Here is a 17,721-nt window from a genome sequence, read left to right on the forward strand (position 1 = left end):
GGAATGACAGACGGGCCAGTCCAGCACCTACTCCGCTGCCTCCCTTCTTCTGTTAAAACCTCAAAATTTTGAAGAGGGCCCTTGCAGACGCCTCCCGCGCTCCTGGGAGCGGGACTCGTGCACTCGTCCCCGCGGAGCCGCACGCTGCTGTGCCGTGACATTTATTAAAACCCAAACAGCAAGAGAAACTCCGTGTTTACTTGCCAAACTAGGCGTTTATTTTATAACAGTGTCGTAGCTCAATGCGGCTTCATTTTTTTTTGCCTTGTTTTTTTTTTTTTCCAATTGGCTGAGGTTTTTTTAAACTTTGAGTAAACAGGAGCGGGTTAGTCAGCCGGCTGCTTAATTGGCTGGCGGTGTTTTCACGCAGGGACTCAGAAGCACTGGTCAGAGCCGGGTTAGGCAGCGGCTAGATACAGCTCAACCCCGGCGCAGCTCCGCCGCCGCCTCCCCGGCCCTAATTACCGGCAGCCTGGGCTGCGCCAGCGATAATTAAGACTGCAGGAGCCGGCGAGGCAGCGGCTCCGGGGAAAAGCCAGGAGCCATGGCCCAAAATGACACGTAACCAGCCACAAACGTGCTCTCTCTCTCCCCTATATATATATATATATAAAATATATATTTTATATATATATTATATATTATATATATATATATTATATGTGTGTGTGTGTATATATACACGTATGTATGCATGTATGTATATGTGTGTGTGTGTGTGTGTTTGTCTCATTAAGTGCAATAAGAGAATAAAAGTTTTATATTATTTACATCCAGTCTGGGGAAGGAGGGTCGTGAGGGTTTAATATTATTAATTATTTTGACTTTTCCGGCTTTTGCTACGATTCAGCCCGCGAAAGGCGCCTTGCACGGGGGTCAGTGGCAGCCGCACGACTTCACCACCATGTTGCGGTGCTTTTTGAGGATGACGTTGTTGTTGCTGTCGTAGTAGAGGACGGAGGTGGCACTGAGCTTGGTCGGGGCGCAGCAGGCCTTGGGCACCGCTTCGGGCTTCATCAGATGCACCTGGGGGCAGAGCGGCCCGTGAGCCCCCCCGAAGCGCCCCGACGGGTGGATTTTTTTTCCCGCTTTTCACTAAAAGCACCGATTCCCGACGCTTGGCAGCCGTGCTGCCGTTCGTGCTGGGAGGGGGATGCGGGCACCGCGCTGGCACGTCCGGCGTCGCAGCCGGGGCAGCCGCCCGCCGCAAGCACCGCGCAGCCACGGGGCGCCCGCGGGGGCCACGCGGGGCCGCGCCGGGACCCAAACGCCCTCGACGTCGCCCTAGTCCGGCTGCCGGCGGGGACGGGACGCGGCACTGACCAGGGACTGCAGGATGGCGTGGTTGGTGGCGTTCATGCACGAGTCCAGCGGGAAGGCGCACTCGCCCTCGCAGTAGTAGGCGGAGTAGCCCTGCGGGGCGATCACCCAGTCCTGCAAGGGAGCGGCGCCGGTGAGGCCGCGGGTGCCGGGCACCCGCACCCCCGCCCAGGGCCGGTTTGGATTTCGGGCTGAGGGCAGAGCTGCGCGGGGTCACCGGTGGGCTTTCGGGTTGTATCCAGCCACGTTTGCATGAGTTACTCCAGGCGCAGCGCTGCAGCGAGGCCCGAAGCACTTATGCACCAAAAGGCTGGAAATGCGACCAAAAGGGGCCGGGGGGGGGGGGGGGGGGGCTTTTCTTTTCTTTTTTTTTTTTTGCATTTGCATTTGCATTTGCATTTGCATTTTCTTTTCCCGGGAGAAACACCCGGCTCAGGGAAGGGAAATTACCAGCCAGCCGAGGTCCTGGAAGCTGACGTAGAGCTCGTGGCGCCGGCAGACCTGCCTGCCATCGGCGGCGTGGGCCTCATCTGCGGGGAGAGCATCAGGCTGCGGCGGCCCCCCCCCCAAAATCACCCCCAGTGAACAGCCCGTGCGATGCCGGAGGAGCAAAAGCAGAGCAACCCCCTCCGCGTTGCAAAACGGGGATGAGGAACCTTGGACGGCCCCGGCCTGCCTTGCTCTGCTGGCTGGGGGGGCTGCTGGGGGGGGGGGTCCCCCAGCCGGCGTGGCCGCTTTTCGGCCCCAAACCGCCTCAAGGGCCTGTGCATCCCTCGCCGCTCACAGGAACCGACCCGCATCCCGGGAAAACAGAGCCAGTGACTGTAGCTCACCCGGAGCCGCCGTGCGGGGCAGGGAGGGGTCTTCCTGCCCGAACAAAAGCCCCCTTGACGGCGGCAACAGCGGCGCCTTGTATTTCGGATAAGGCCCGTTTCTTCCCCGCCGCGCGCGCCCGGCCCGCCGCCGCCGCCCGCGGAGGTCCCCCCGCCGGGGCGCTTACCGAAAATCCCCGGCAGCTTGTTCGGATGCGGGAGGTCGTTCGTCTTCTTGGGCTGCCTCTTGCGCAGCTGCTTGGCCGCCCGGGCGACTCGCGCGGGGCCGGGGCTCGCCCGGAAAAACGTCACCATGAAGGGCTGCTTGGAGCGGGGGCCGCGGCGCCCCAGCAGCCCGGCCAGCCCGGGGTCCACGCTGTGCCCTGCAGCGGCGGAGCAGCGGGCACGCGTCGGCCGGGATGCAACACCGGCACGGCATGGGAAAAGCCTGGGGAGCAGCTTGCAGCAAAGTGCTGCGGTCGTGGCATCATCCGCAGCATCACCCGTGGGACCCCCCCCAGCCCGACATCAGCCTTCACCGCCCGGGAGGATGGGGATGCCGGTGCCCCTTCCCGCGCCGTCTCCCCACCGCGGAGGGGGAGATGCTCTTTGCACTCCTCAGCCTCCCACTCACCCCAAACTCACGCAAAGGCGCCTCTGGAGCAGATTTTGGTGAAAAGAGGGTTAATCCTCAAAAAACCACCCCACCCATGGGAATCGCTCCAGGTAAAGGACCCATTAAGCACGTGCGGTTATTGCAGACCACACCAGCGATGCCGTCAGCCCGCGCGCCTTGGGAAGGCAGCAGCTTTGCCGTGCAAACTGTCCGGCCCTGGCACCGCTGGCGGCCTTACCCTCGTCCGTCTCCACGTAGAGCCGCAGCCCCAGGGTGCATTTCCGACCCACCACCCAGTGGGTGCTGGCGGCCGTGACGTCGAAGACCAGCCAGCCCTCGGTGCCGGCCCGGAGGTCCTGCACGTCCAGCAGGAATAAGTCCGATTCCCTAGAGAAATGTGGGGGAAAAAGAAAAAAGAGAAGGTGAGTAATAGCACCCAAAGGCCAGGACTATTTTCCAGCAGCGAGAACGCACCCTTCCAACCGCCATGCAAAAGCCGGGATGCATCATCCCCCCGCGCGGAAGCCGTGGGAACGGGCCGGCCGCGGTGCTCCCGGTTTCCCCGGCGTTTGCCCGTCCCCGGCACCTGTTGGCGTGCTCGGCCAGCACCTCGTGGATGCTGACGCGGAGGGTGCTGTTGGCGTGGCGGGTGCCGCCCCGCGCCTTGTAGATGCGGAACTCGGCGGCCGTCGCCGTCTCGCCCGCGGGGATCTGCGTCAGGTCGAATCTGAACTCCTTCCAGTAGGGCTTCGGGGAGAAGATGTCCCTGTCCTGCTCCACTGCAAGAGGAAAGGGTCAGGCAGGGCTTAGTGCAATTCCCGTTGCCCGGATTTTTTTTCCCATGGCGCGGGAACACGTCTCCCCAAGGCAGTGGTGGTTGCAGGCAGCCTGCACGGCGGCTGCATCTGTCCCCGCGCCGTGCTGGCGGCTTTTGCTCTGCGTTGGCTGCTGCAAAGCCCCAGCTTTCCTCTCCTGGGACTTTTTATCCCTCTGCAAAGCCCCCAGGAGTTGCCAGCCATCATTGCCCAACATCGATTTAGGAGCACGGCGGTGCACGAGGAAGCATGGCTGGGGGAAAGGGGGGGTTTGAGTCCTGTGCCACCTCTATGCCACCCCCCCCCCCCCGGCATGCAAAGGGTTAAAAATCTCCCCACTCATGCATCCTCGGCGGGCGTTGAGCATCCCCCACCTGCGCCCTGTCCCGCAAAACTGTCCTCCCCCCCCAGCCAAATTTGGCTTTTTGCAAGTGCAGCGGATGCTCAAGGCACTGGGGGACACAACCGGCCAGGCCGGGGCGGTCGCCGCGAGTCCCAGCCCTCCCGAATCCCGAGGGCTCGCGCCGGTGCGGCATCGCCAAAACGCCGCGGGGCCGGAGCACAGGCTGCCGCCGCTTCCAGCCTCTGCGCCCGGAGCAATTTTGGGCTTTTTGCCCCCTCCTTTTCCTCGCTCTCAGCTGTATGTCTTGGCTAGGCCCAGGAAATGAAAATGTTTTGAGCTGCTGGAGTCTGGGAAGGGGCAACGGCCAGGTAACTGTTCTGCAAAAAAAAAATTAAAGCTCGCGTTTTACTCCAGCATCTACTTTCTGCAGAAATCTGCTGCATATTGAAAGCAGAAAGCTCTTGTGACTTTTTTTTATTTAAATTAAGTAAGTCCAGCAAACAAACAAACAAAAAATATATACTGTGTTTCTTTATGGTAACGCATACCCACACTGCTTCTATGATATGTAATTATTTTCTTCAAATTGCTCTTTAAAAATATGCCGGGCTGCCATGACTGAATATTATTAAAGCGATTAAAACTCCTCCTGCTTCAAGCATAAAAGAAACGTAGCGAATCTGATCCAGTGCGTTTTGTTTTTCCAAATCCAAACATGCGTGTTGTTTTAGTGCAACTTTTGACTGATTCCGGTGGAAAAAAAGAAAAAAAAAAATTCCAACTTTAATACACCACGAGGTCTGCCCGTGCCGTTTGGTTGGGGCTGGCGCTTCCCGGGCGGGCGACGCTGGGGGCCCTTCTTGCCTCTAGCACGGGGCAGCCCTGAAAGGGGTGTTTTTGCTCCAAAAAGCCGCTTGGATGCAGGTTTTGGGGCTTTTCCTCGGCCGGCCGCTGTGCGCGAGCGGCTCTGGAGCGGGACACGGCACAGCACGGCTTTGCCCACGGGGAGCGAGCGGCACAGACCATCCCGCCAAACTCAGCTCTGAGATTTTAATTACGCATCTGTGGGACCTTTTTTTTTTTTTTTTAAAGAAAACACACATTCCCTCCAGCTCCTGGGCTCACCGCAAGCCTTGCTTTAAAAAAAGCCTGGGACGGATGCGGCGAGCGCTTCCTGCCCCGGCGGCGCGGGCTGGCTCGGGGACCCCCGGGCACGTGGGTGAGCGGGACCCTCTCCCCCGCCGGGAATCAGCCGCCCCGCGGGGAGTTAACCGCGCAGGAAGGATTCGCGGTGAAACCGCGGCTTTGCAGAGCAGCAGCTGAGTTTCGACCCGCTGAGACACGGGGGGGACGCGTGGGGACCCTGGCAGAGCCGTGCCTGCTCCGGAGGCTGCCGAGATGCTCCAGAAACGTGGATAAGCTGGAAGCAACCAGGGAGAAGAGCCCAGGGGCTTCCAGGCAAACCTGAGCGGGGATGAGTTGCTGATGAGCGAGACCGTGATGCGTCACGCACCTTGACGAACCAAATCAGCGGGACTTAACGGCGCGCTTCCCCGTGCTGGGGTGAAAGCCTGGGAGAAATCCCAGGTTTTGCTGGCTGCTAAAGCAGGAGTTCAGGAATGGAAACCCCCCTTTGAAATTCAGGAGCAAAATGACCCCCTCTGTATTGCCTTTGGGTTAACACAGCGGAGCAAAGGCGATGGGAGCCGGACGGGTGGGATACGGCAGCTGCCGACACGGCACCGGGGTCGTCGGCGCTCCCCATCCCGCCTCTCCCGCGGGCTCCCGGCTCCCGGCGAGCGACTGGCAGAGGGTTGACTCAGCTCTGCAGCCAACCCGCAATTATCCGTGGGCGGATTATCCGGATTGCGGATTAGACACGCTAAAAAAACCCAACCCAGGCTCTTCTCCTTCCTTGCCCCCTCCTTTGGCATCTCCCCTTGCTCTCCTAAAGGATGCTGCTTCTTCCCAAATGCCCCAACCACGCAATGTGCATCCCCCCCCCCCCAAATACATATACCTCTCTCTCTCTCTCTCTCTCTCTCTCTCTCTATATATATATATATATATATATATATATATATATATAATATAAATATAAATATATATATATATGCTCTGCCCCCCAGCAGCACCCCGGCACGGATCCGGCCCCCCCCGGCTTCGCAGCCGGCGCTCCGCGGGCGGCGGGACGGCTTCCCTCTGCCTTGTTCGCCCGGCTGGTTATTTTGAGCTGCGCTTTCTCGTTGCAAACTCTCTGCGTGCACACGCTGTTTCTATAAACGCCGCATCGGTCGTAATTACTAGCCCTGTCTGCCTCCGAACGGTCCCCATGATCATTTTGGACACTAAATTAAAAGGAAATGCCAGGATATTCGACCACATGAAAGTGCTGCGACTCTTAAAATAGGTTTAAGCGAGATGCAAGGAAGATGCTACCCTGCAGTGGCGAGCAGGAAAAAATAAACTCCGGAAGCTTTCCAAAGCCAGGGGAGGATTTGGGCGCGCTCCCGCACGCGGCCGGGCTGCCGCAGCGCTTCCCGAGCGGCTCCGAGACGGATGCCGGAGCCGCAGCGGCCGGGGCGGCCGGGGGCACCTGCAGCCCTGCCACCCCCGTCGGGGCGCGAGCGGGCCCAGCCCCGAGGCGCAGCCCCGCCACGTCCAGCTGTGCAAACACTGCCGGCGGCGGGTGAGGTGCAAGACTGTCCCAGGCGGAGTCCGGGTTTTTTTTTTTTTTTTTTTTTTTTCCCAAAAATTTTTCCATGTAGAGCACACGCAGCGGATGTGCATGGCGCACCGGCACGGATGCCTGCACGGGGTGCAACTCACTCTGGGAGAAACCCCCCAAAAGCCTGAAACAGGGAGGGGCAATGCTTAACCACGGCTTGCACAGCGCTGGGATGCTGAAAAGCGGCTCGGACAGCAAGGGTGGGAATGAGAGAGCAGCGGGAAAGGGAGAGGAAGGGAAAGGAGAGGCAGAAAGGGAGGCGTCGGGTCATGCCGCAGGGAGGGCGCAGCGGCCAAGGGCACCTCAGCGCTGCGAACACCCTCCGCCAGCCTGTCCCGTACAACCCGCTCTCTGCCGTGATTATACCCTGCGCGCAAACATGACTCGCGGCCCGTCGCTCTGCCTCGGCGAAGAGGAAATCTCAAAGCCCATCCAGACACCAGGCTTAAAAATAAAATGCACCTGATTCTTTAAGTTTGCATGCAAAAATAGCAAGGGCCGCGCTGCCCTCAGGTGTTTTCTTTCCGCTCGGAAAGGGCCCGAGCTGGAAGGGCCGGGCGGATCGGTCGCAACCAAACCCGACGGACGGTGCCCAGCACCACCATCACTGCGCTCCCGCGGCGAGGATGGCCCAAAGGTGCTTTGCTGGCCAAACTGGAAGAGGTTTGTGCACGGGAGAGGTTTGCCGTTTCCCCTTCCCAGGGAAAAGGGGTGCCAGCCAGGAGCCGTGCACGTGGCCCGCGGCATGCGGCAGGATCGAGCACCCGGTGGGGCACCGAGCTGCCCCAGTTGCATGTCCCGTCGGGATAATCACGCAGCGAATTTCGCGTGCAAATCACAGCTAGCCTTCGCCCACGGAGATTTATTTCATTAACATGACAGGGCTGACAACACCGCAGAAATCAAAGGCATTCAAATTGCAGGCTGGAACTGCGTCCCCCGGCGCTCACGGCTGCTCCTGGGAGAGCCGGGCCGAGGCGGGTGCTGCTCGGGCTCCCCCAGCTCTCGCGTCCCCGCTACACCCCAGCTGCCCATCACCTGCGGCTCTAGTCAAACCTGCTAATTTAAAGCATTTTTGGGGGTAATTCATTCTCGTGCATATCCTGCAATGGGGTTGGTGGCCCCAGCATCTGCCTTGGTCTCGGCTTGCCCGGGGGCGGGGGGTGGGGGGGGCCGGCAGGGAGGTGCCGTCCTCCTGCACCAACTGCACAGCTGCCTGGACAGATGTTTTTCCATCACCAACCTACTTCCCCAAAGCACTCCTGATGTAACACGGTGACACTGGGGCCAGCGCTGGGGACAGCAGGGTGGCAAAACCCCCCTGCCCTTGGCCGCAGGTGGGCAGCGTCACCCCGCGCTGTCCCGGTAGGGCCCAGTCCCGCTGCAGCCTTCGCCCTGGGCGCGGGGCCGGGCCCGGAGAAGAAAGGAGCCCTGTTCGGCCCTCGGCAGGTACCTTGGCGGGCGGCTCCTTCCTGCGACACGCCGCTTGGCACGCCATGGCACCCGCAGCCGCCAAGAACAGCGCGCGCTGGAGCCGCGTCCCCGAGCCAGGGCTCCCGGCCATCCCGGGGCCGCCGGGCCCGGCCACCGCTCCGCCGCCCGCCTCTGCACGGATGCGCCTTAAAAATGTCACTGTCCCCTTGTGCCCTGCATGCTCTTGGCTCCACTGGCTGCAAAGCTCCCTGCCGCCGCCGCCGCTCGCGCAGCTGCCTCTGAGACGGCAGTGGAGCACTGTGCTGCCCAGTAACCAGCCGGACAGGATTCCAGCAGTAATTAGCAACCTCGAGTATTTTATTTTGAGTCGTGATTCAGTGTCCTACCGTGGGTAATTCGTTCCACCCTGCTGCTGGCGCGCGCGAGCCGCCGTCCCTCCCGCACGCGCCCCGGCCGCCAGCCCCTGCTGCTTCCCTGCCTGGGTTGCACGGGCGCCTGCTGCCCGGGGGGAGTTGGGGCGCACGGGGGGGGCAGCCCGGGTCCTGCCGGGGCCCTGGCGCCTGCGGTTGGGCTGGAGAAAAAAATGACTCCTTCCCTGCTTCCCTTTCACCTGAGAGTTGTCCCTATGCGCCTGCAAACCCAAGTCCTCCCGGTGCCATCGAGCAACAGGTCAAGGGAGGTGCTGCAGCCCCCTCCCAGCTCAGGCTCTGCTGCGCGGCTCCCCGGGAGCTGCTGAAACCTGGCACTGGTTCCACGTTTGCTCTGTTTTAGTCTCTAGCATTTCCCCGAGACGTTTGTTTTGAGGGCATTTAGGAGCCTGCCTCATCCTGTGGTGGTTTCCAGCTTCCCTTTGCTGGGTTACGATGGAGGTAGCGTTCGGGTGGACGACTCCCGGTTCCTTGCAAGTTGGGGGGAAGATCAAACTGGGCTGTGCTCAGGAGGCAGCGCGTTACGGCCGGCACCGTCCCAGCCTGCCAGCCCTGCTGCACCACCTTCCCGTCTCCAGCTCCTCGTCTGAGGGCAGCTGGGTTTCTCGCTGAGGCCGGGACGGCGGTGGGCACCTTCCCGCACCAGCGTGCAGCCCGCGGCCCCCGCGGCCCCCGCAGCCCCTCTCCGCGGCCGCTGAGCCATCGCTGCGCAGAAGAGGCTTTTCCAGGCGGCGATGCACCGCGACAACGCGACGGATGCTCTGCGCCGACGGTGCGATGGACACGGCAGCGGTAGCGAGGTTTGGTCTGCGGGGTTTCACGTCGGGGAGGGACGAGGCGGCACGGGCTGGGCTGGCGGCGGGGCTCGGACGGCGCCCGCAGCCCCGGCAGGGTCCTCGCCGTCCCGGGGGCACCGGGCGGCTCTGCCGGTGCCGATGCGCGGGCGGGTCCCGCCGTGCGCCCCGGTCCCCGCCGCGCTCTGCACCGCGCCGCTCCGCGCCCTGCTCGCCGGTACCGTCCCCCCGCCACCACCACCGTGCGCTGCCCCCGGTGCCCCCCCGGCGCTGCGGCCCGGGAGCCCCGACAGCCGCGGGGCTCTGTCCCCGGTGCCCGCCGAGCGCCCGGGCGCCCCGGAGCCGCCGATTCCCCGATCCCCGCCGGGCGCCCCGGGCTGCCCCGACGCCGCTGCGCGCCCGGTGCCGTCGGCGCGGCGCTCACCCACGTTGACGAGGCTGACGACGGTGTCGGCGCGGCTGACGACGCTGCCGGGCGGGGGGCTCTGGGTGCTGAGGCCGGTGAGCACGGGCCGGGACACCGCCTCCTCCTCCTCCGCCTCCTCCTCGCCGGCCACGGCGTGGTAGAGGTCGAGCATGAAGAGCGGCGCGGCGGCGGCGGGGGCGCGGGCGGCGGCGGGGCCCCGCGGCCGCGGCCGCCCCGGCAGCCCCAGCACGGCGAGGATCTCCCGCTGCACGTCGCGCCGCTCGCCGCCGCTGAGCCGCCGCTGCGGGAAGCCGGCGGCGTGGAGGCGGCGGCGGAGGACGCTGCCGCTGCCCAGCTGCCACAGCACCGCCGCCGCCCCGAGCAGCGCCAGGGCGCCCAGCGGCCCCATGGCACCGCCGCCGACCCGGCCCGGCCCGGGACCGGCCCCCCCCGCCCCCCCGCCGCCGCCGCCGCCGCCCGCCCGGCCCCGAGCGCCGCGGCGCCGCGCTGCCCGGCCCCCGCGCGGTGCCCGGCCCCGGCCCGCCCCGGCCGGGCAAGGCGAGGGACGGCCCCGGCCGCCGGCGCCGCCCCGCACCGGGAGCCCGGGCGCACCCGCAGCCCCGCAGGGACACGCCGAGCCGGGCAGCCGCTGTGCCGGGCACCCATCCCCGTGGGCACCCACCGCGCCGGGCACCCGTCCCCGTGGGCACCCACTTCACCACTGGGCACCCACCCCCTGAGCATCCGCTGCACCGGACACCCATCCTACCAGGCACCCATCCCCGTGGGCACCCACTTCACCACTGGGCACCCACCCCCGAGCATCCGCTGCACCGGACACCCATCCTACCAGGCACCCATCCCCGTGGGACCCACTTCACCACTGGGCACCCACCCCCTGAGCATCCGCTGCACCGGACACCCATCCTACCAGGCACCCATCCCCGTGGGCACCCACTTCACCACTGGGCACCCACCCCCGAGCATCCGCTGCACCGGACACCCATCCTACCAGGCACCCATCCCCGTGGGCACCCACTTCACCACTGGGCACCCACCCCTGAGCATCCGCTGCACCGGACACCCATCCTACCAGGCACCCATCCCCGTGGGACCCACTTCACCACTGGGCACCCACCCCTGAGCATCCGCTGCACCGGACACCCATCCTACCAGGCACCCATCCCCGTGGGACCCACTTCACCACTGGGCACCCACCCCCTGAGCATCCGCTGCACCGGACACCCATCCTACCAGGCACCCATCCCCGTGGGCACCCACTTCACCACTGGGCACCCACCCCCTGAGCATCCGCTGCACCGGACACCCATCCTACCAGGCACCCATCCCCGTGGGCACCCACTTCACCACTGGGCACCCACCCCCGAGCATCCGCTGCACCGGACACCCATCCTACCAGGCACCCATCCCCGTGGGCACCCACTTCACCACTGGGCACCCACCCCTGAGCATCCGCTGCACCGGACACCCATCCTACCAGGCACCCATCCCCGTGGGACCCACTTCACCACTGGGCACCCACCCCCTGAGCATCCGCTGCACCGGACACCCATCCTACCAGGCACCCATCCCCGTGGGCACCCACTTCACCACTGGGCACCCACCCCCGAGCATCCGCTGCACTGGACACCCATCCTACCAGGCACCCATCCCCATGGGCACCCACCATGCTGGGCATCCCTCCCACCGGGCACCCATCCCCGTGGGACCCACTTCGCCACTGGACACCCACCCCACCGAGCACCCATCCCACTAGACACCCATCCCCATGGTCACCCACTTCACTACCAGGCATCCGCCCCGCTGGGCATCCACCCTGCCAGGCACCCATCCCACCAGGCACCCATCCCGGTGGTCACCCCCCTCACCAGACACCCATCCCACTGGACACCCACCCTCACGGGCACCCGCTTTACCAGCAGGCACCAGCCCCCATGGGCACCAACCTCCAGGGGAACCCAGCTCACCAGACGCTCATCCCACTGGATTCCCATCCCACCTCGCACCCACCCTCACGGGCACCCGCCACCCCCGGCATCCATCTCCATGGTCACCCATCCGACCAGGCACCCACTTCCCCGGTGGGCCCTCATTTAACCACTGGGCACCCATCCCACCAGACGCCCACCCCCAGCACCCACCTCCATGGCACCCACCTTGCTGGACACCCGCCCTCCCGGGCACCCACCCCCACGAGCACCAACCCCCACGGTGCGCCCCCCCCCACCAGGCACCACCCCACGGGCACCCGCATCACCGAGCACCCTCGCCAGCAAGCACCCAACTCATCAGGGGGCACCCGCCACCCTCACACACCCCCCTCGTACCTCTGGGGCGGGCGGTGGGGCAAGGCCCCCGCTCCATCCATCACGCAAGGAAACCGGAGCACGGACGGCCGCCCCACGGAGCCGCTCCAGAGACGCCTTCCCTCGCCCGCACTTAAAAAGCGGACGCTTCCGAATAAAGTAGGAGGCAGGATCGTTTATTACCGCAAGCAATTTTAATACAAAAATGTGTCTGGTTTTTAAACAATTCATTGGTAGAGCTTCAGTTTTGCCTCAATTTAAACCAATTGAGAGAATCACACAGCAACGTGGTCGGAGCCGAAGAGGAACAATATTTAATAAATACAGGCGCTCCGGAGAGCCCTCTCCCCCGCCCATCTCCTGGTCACTTGGTCAGTTTGATTTTATTACAAAGAAAAAGTAGCGTACAAAAGCGAGACAGGACTCGTAGCAAGTGTGCTGGTGAGACTCATTTCAAGGACAAGCGACTGTGCGTGTAAGTCCAGATTTCTTCTAGGAGCAGAGGTCACATCAATCTCAGCCTGGTTCGAAGTGGAATGACCAGTTAAATAATAAATAGGAAAAGAGATGCAGATAAATAGCAATTCCGTGATTAACGACTCGAGTCAGTCTCGTAGGCCATCGGTCCAGAGGAACCCTCTAACGTGGAGGCTGGAAGTGAGGACCCCGTCCCCCCCGCCGCCGCGCGAGGAGGCAGCCCGGCGATGCCGACCCGCCACCGCGCCGGTGCCGCCGCCTCCGGCCGGCCTCCGCGTGGACCCTCGCCCCAAACCCGCCACCGCGGCTTGTTCCTTAAAAGCGAAGTTGCCGGGACAGTATTTTAAAGACAGCAGTTGTAATGAACTTAGCTGTAGTGTGTGCAAATGTCACTAATTCAAACTCCACTTTCTTCAGGTAAAATCACGTAACTTAAAAAAAAAAAAATGGAAACGTAAGCCCCAAGTCCCCTCACCTCATGTTTCTCTGTTTGAGGTATCTGTGATTTACAAAAAGAGAGTTCCTTGAACACTGTAGGATTCAGGTCTTTGCTTTTAAATATAATTTACCTTGCTGAGACAGCAAGTTAAGTTTATAAAGATGCATTTAGGAAACAATCCTAAAAGATAAAGCAGGTTCGCACCCTGCACCGCGCAGAAATCCTATTTATATTTTAGTTTTTCTTTACACTTTCACATCTTGACCTTTTTTGCTTCCTTTTTTTTTTTTTTTTGTTTTTTTCTCTCTTCTCTCCCACATTTCAGTTTTCCAGGCCCCTCTTTGAACAGGGGTCGTCAAGAGGCAATTTTTATCTACATAAATATTCACATGAAAATAGTAACTTACAAAAAAGGAAAAAAAAAACAAATAAGGCAGCTTCATAACACAATTATTCTTTTACACTTTTAACAATATAATTTCTCCCGTTTAGAATAAATATACATCCAATGTACGTAGCAGGGTTAAAAATTGGACACAGGTTGGTTTTTTTCTTTCTTTCTTTCTTTCTTTCTTTCCGGAGGGTACGAGTACAGTATTATCTTTTGGGGCCTGGTGTTTTTGGGGTGGCAGTGGTCGTTTTCTTGGACATGGTCGGGATTTTGGAGGGCTTGGCCATGCCCCGGCGCGAGCCGCCTTGCCCCCCGGGCACGCTGCTTTCCGAAGTGTCCGAGCACGCCGACTGCGTTTCCAGCAGGTCGAAGTCGGAGGCGTCGCTGCCGCGGCGGCTGCTGGCCCGGCTGCCCGCCCGGCTCCCGGCGCGGCTCGTGGGACGGCTCGCCGCTTTCTTGGGATCTGCGGGGCGAAGCCCGGAGCGGGGTGAGGGCGCCGCGGGGGTCCCGCTCGGGCCGGCTCTCCCGGGGGGTTCCCTCCCCATCCCGACGGACGCGGCGCTTTCAGCAACCCGCCACCCCGGGACACGGGATGCCACCGCCTCGCTCCAGGAGGACAGCGGCTCGCGCCGTCCCCGCGTTTCCCTGCTGGGCCCGCAGGACGGCTCGGGCATCCCTCCTCCCCACCTAAAAACCAGCTAGGAAGAGCAGCAGCCCGGGTTTTTACCGATTTTTCCCCGAATTACTGACCTGCCCGACTGGTTTTGGCACCTGTAGAGACGGGAGAGGAGCTGTTGCTGGTGTCCCCAGCAAGAGAGGTCCGGCTGGAGTGGAAGGTGGGTCGCTTCAGCTTGCTGCCCGCCGCCGGAGTCACCTGAGGACGAAGAGCAGAGAGAGCCGCGCTCAGACGCCGCGCGGGCACCCGGCCTCGCCCGACCACGGCAGAGGTTCGGACGCGTCAGAAACATCCATCTTAATGGTCAAGGAGGACACGAGCGCTCGTTTCACGGCAGCTGAAAAACAGCCTGGATCCTGCGAATCCCCACAGCAGTTTTGGGCACTGCAGGCTGATGCACAGCTATTTCTGATCGTTTTAAAAAAATAAGCAGAGCTGCTATCCGTCCGGAGGACCACAGCATCATCCGGGGTCTACAACTCCCCAAGGAGAAAGCAATATCTGGCAAAAATGTATATTTTAGCATCTAAGCAGCCCAGGACTGTTTTGGAAGGTTAAATACAATGCAACATTTCAAAAGGGAAAAAAAAGAATATTGTAGGAGCGGATCTGCGCTGTGCTGCAAGCCAGGACTTTCCCCTGGTGTACGTCCCCGGGGCCAGGTCTGCGCTGGCTTCCAAAGGACGCACAAACACGACCGACGAGGCGGCAGCGATGACCGGACGCGCACACCGCAGACCGGGAAGCTCCGGCAACGCGCCCTGGGCCGCTCTCCGCTGCGGGCCTTGGAGCGGGTGCCCTCCGTGACCTTTAAGATGTTGCGGATGAACGCGGGGAAAAGCAGCACGACACGCGGCCTCCTCCGCCGGCGCGGAAGGACGCAGACGGACAAGGGCCGAGGACGGCGTCGAGGACAGCGAGAGGGTGCCTGAATCCAACGGGAAAGGGCAGCTCCAGCTTTGGGCACGAACCCAAGCTGTGGTTTGGAGGCAGCACCACGTTATTGCAGGGAGCAACAGCCCACGGAGCTCCCGGTCCCTCCGGACGGGACCAGCGAGCTGCGGAGGTGACACCCGACGGCGTCTCTCCACGTACTTTAAAGCAGCAGCTGGAGAGGTTTCCCTCCGCTCCCTGCAATTTGGAGACTTTTGGAGAACTTAAGAATCTCTGAATCTCGTGAAACCGGAGCTACGGCAGAGGGCAGGGCAGCAGGGGGGGAAAGCCGGGCGGTGGGCTCCCCTTCTGCTGCCGTGGGAATTAAATTCAAATGACGGGGGATCGTGAGGGTACTGATTTCATTATCAGAGATTTCCATTCTGGTCCTTGATCCTATTTCATAAACAAATTATAGCAACAAGCAGGTAATTTAGAGCAATTCAGAAAGTGCTCCTGACCTGATGATTAAAAAAAAAATCTGTGCTTGTCAGTGCTTTCAAGCAAGATCAAGTTATTGTGACAGTGCAAACTACCATTGAAGTGAATCACCCAAATCCACCAGGTATTTCTGATCACCACCAATTCGCAAGGTCAGGAAAGTCCACGAGGAGGCTGAAATTTTAGGCCGATTGAAGTCTCAGCGCGAATTCATCCTGCTCTGAGCATCAAACACAAGCTAGCCCGTGACCTTACCAGACACAGCAAACGTGCTTCGACACGGTGGTACATATTAGCACTTCATAAAAATGAAGGCAGAGTGGTTACTGCGCATGCGCTGCAGCCGATTTTCAAGGCTTAACTCGGCTGGTGGATCTCAGTCTTTGAATAGCACTCGTGGCCTTTTTTGAATCCTTAAATGCTGTTCAAGCTTGGAAATGTTCTCTTTTTTAAAGCAAAACATGACAAATATTACTCTTTACGTTTGGCAGTGGGTAAACATTAATTGCAAGCAGAAAACTCTGCGCATTGCATTTTATTCTAAAGTTGGTATTTTGTTTAAGCCGAGTTAGAAACCCATGAAAAACGCTCACAGGCTCAGCGTTAGCTGTGCTAACAAGCGCTGGTCTAATGAAAGGAAAAGCATTAAAACAGGAAAGGAAGCAGGACTTCTCTTTGGCAGCTGCACTCCAGCCTTTCGACAGGTCCTTGGGACTAGGAGACCATACTCTACCTCGGCGCTCGAGAGCTGGAAGTCGGAATAATCGTATCCCCTCAGAGGGGTGCCCGCTTTACTGTTTATCAACCAGGGTTTGTCATAACATCGAGAGAAGTGATGTGGAGTCTGTGAAATGGAAAATCCAAAGAGAGGGTGGGGAGAAGGGGGAAGAGGTGGAAGTGAGTGAAAAAAATGAAACAGAAAAGTATCTGGAATGGGAAAAAAAATAAACAGCACAAAAACGAAATGAAAGAACCAAACGGAAAATATATAAATTCCAAAAAGAAAAAAAAAACAGACAAAATAAAGCATGCATGGGCAAACGATGTGGTAGGAAAGGAGAGACAACGGGAAATCACTTCTTCCTCCGTGCTGGCCCAAGGCCCCGGCTCCGGGAGAGCAGTGGCTGGGGAAGACGCGGAGCCTGGCCGCTGCTCTCGGAGCCCAGCTGCCCCTCTGCTGAGCCTGCTCGCGCTCGGCACACGGAGGTCGCCGGCCGGGAGGAGCTCCAGCCACGCTCGTGGTGCAGAGGAGCAAGACGACGACCTGTCCTGAGCACGAGCGAACCATCCCGCCCCGTCCCGCGTGCCAAAGGGTTGTCCCCACGCTGGGGTCAGACTCCACCTCCATGAACATCTGAGTAACGCTGAGTCCCGAACCCCAACCTTCCCTCTCCTCCATCCACTCATCTCACCGGAATGGGTTTGGAGGCTGCCGGTTTCTAAAGGAAAGGAACGGAAAGCTGGAGAACGGCTTGAAGTGCAACACCTACCTTGGCTCCGCTGGCTGGCGTGGCCGGAGAGGAGGGCATGGACGCACAGCTGTGGTTGCTCTGGCTAGCACTAGAACTGGATCGAGTTGGGGAGGCTGCCCGGGAAGACGGTTTTGACCTTCGGCCTCGCGACCGGAACGGCGTCATGCCCTGGGATGCCCCCTCCGGCAAGATGAATTTCTCCCGAAGTTCGAGGTTGGTCCGTCCTCGTGCTGCAAGGAAACAAAAAGGTCTCCTGAGATCTGCGGCGGTTGTGAACTCATGACCGTCACCGAGTCCCAGGAGGCTGGGGATGTCGGAGCGCGCATCCTTGCAACGGCTCGGAAAAGCCATCTCCGAGGGCGAGCAGGTCCCCTTGCTGGCCCTCCCGCCTCAGCAGCGAGACTGTCCCAGCTCTCTTGCTCCATCGCGGATTAGCTCTTTGAAAAACTGTCCATTAGAGGCTGCCCGAGACCCAGGAGTTCATCCCGGATGCTCTGTTATTCTCTAGTACCCTTTGGGGAAGGACCTCCTGCCAGCCTTTAAGCAAGGCACGTTACAACAGCAGCTGACGTCATTTTTAAAGTGGCTTAGAAATACTAAGAGCAGCTTTGAAAGGTTGTGATTCTGCTCTGGCAAGAAAGTGAGGCAACCACCACCCATCAAAGGCTGATTTTAAAATTTCCACCCAAAAGTCCCCAAGAGCTGGAGGGTCTCCCTTCGACAAGCAAGGGGAAACCAAGCAGAGGGAAGGTCAGCGGACTTCAGCTCCTAGGCCAACGGGCACGCGCTGAAATAGTCCCAAGTTGTGGGGTATAACAGAACAAGACCATGCAGAAAACCTCACAGGACAAGGCAGCAATTTTAGAGTT

The 17,721-nt window shown here is 60.5% G+C and overlaps 2 protein-coding genes across 27 annotated transcripts in view; both read right to left on the reverse strand.

Moving 5' to 3' along the window:
* Window positions 1-194: 194 nt before the first annotated feature.
* Window positions 195-10,127, reverse strand: LOC112982038 (bone morphogenetic protein 8B-like). Its single transcript, XM_064525146.1, has 7 exons — window positions 9,715-10,127; window positions 3,335-3,527; window positions 2,987-3,135; window positions 2,321-2,515; window positions 1,771-1,850; window positions 1,324-1,434; window positions 195-1,026 (listed from the first exon to the last, which is right to left on the reverse strand). The coding sequence occupies exons 1-7, from the start codon at window positions 10,103-10,105 to the stop codon at window positions 877-879; spliced, it is 1,269 nt and encodes a 422-aa protein (XP_064381216.1). The 5' UTR covers window positions 10,106-10,127; the 3' UTR covers window positions 195-876.
* A 2,068-nt stretch (window positions 10,128-12,195) lies between these two features.
* MACF1 (microtubule actin crosslinking factor 1) overlaps window positions 12,196-17,721 on the reverse strand; it is a 138,849-nt gene continuing 133,323 nt past the window's right edge. For 19 of the 26 annotated variants that reach the window (XM_064525143.1, XM_064525132.1, XM_064525138.1 and 16 more), the window contains 4 exons: window positions 16,871-17,082; window positions 16,114-16,224; window positions 14,081-14,204; window positions 12,196-13,793 (listed from right to left, as the gene is read on the reverse strand). In XM_064525143.1, coding sequence (XP_064381213.1) covers window positions 13,537-13,793; window positions 14,081-14,204; window positions 16,114-16,224; window positions 16,871-17,082 — 704 coding nt within the window. In that variant the 3' untranslated portion in view covers window positions 12,196-13,536. The remainder of the gene's footprint in view (window positions 13,794-14,080; window positions 14,205-16,113; window positions 16,225-16,870; window positions 17,083-17,721) is intronic. The other 7 variants (XM_026098048.2, XM_026098047.2, XM_064525142.1 and 4 more) reach the window with 1 other exon arrangement.

The sequence above is a fragment of the Dromaius novaehollandiae genome, chromosome 23 (genome assembly GCF_036370855.1).
Source record: "Dromaius novaehollandiae isolate bDroNov1 chromosome 23, bDroNov1.hap1, whole genome shotgun sequence".
NCBI classification, from domain to species: domain Eukaryota; kingdom Metazoa; phylum Chordata; class Aves; order Casuariiformes; family Dromaiidae; genus Dromaius; species Dromaius novaehollandiae.

Bases quoted from the DNA above. Each gene is read 5' to 3' on its own strand.
- LOC112982038 (XM_064525146.1), bottom strand. From the start codon at position 10,105: ATGGGGCCGCTGGGCGCCCTGGCGCTGCTCGGGGCGGCGGCGGTGCTG. The intron at 3,528-9,714 runs GTGAGCGCCGCG...TTCCTCTTGCAG, and splicing joins CGTCAGCCTCGTCAACGTGG to TGGAGCAGGACAGGGACATC. The intron at 1,851-2,320 runs GTAAGCGCCCCG...CTCTCCCCGCAG, and splicing joins CAAGCTGCCGGGGATTTTCG to ATGAGGCCCACGCCGCCGAT.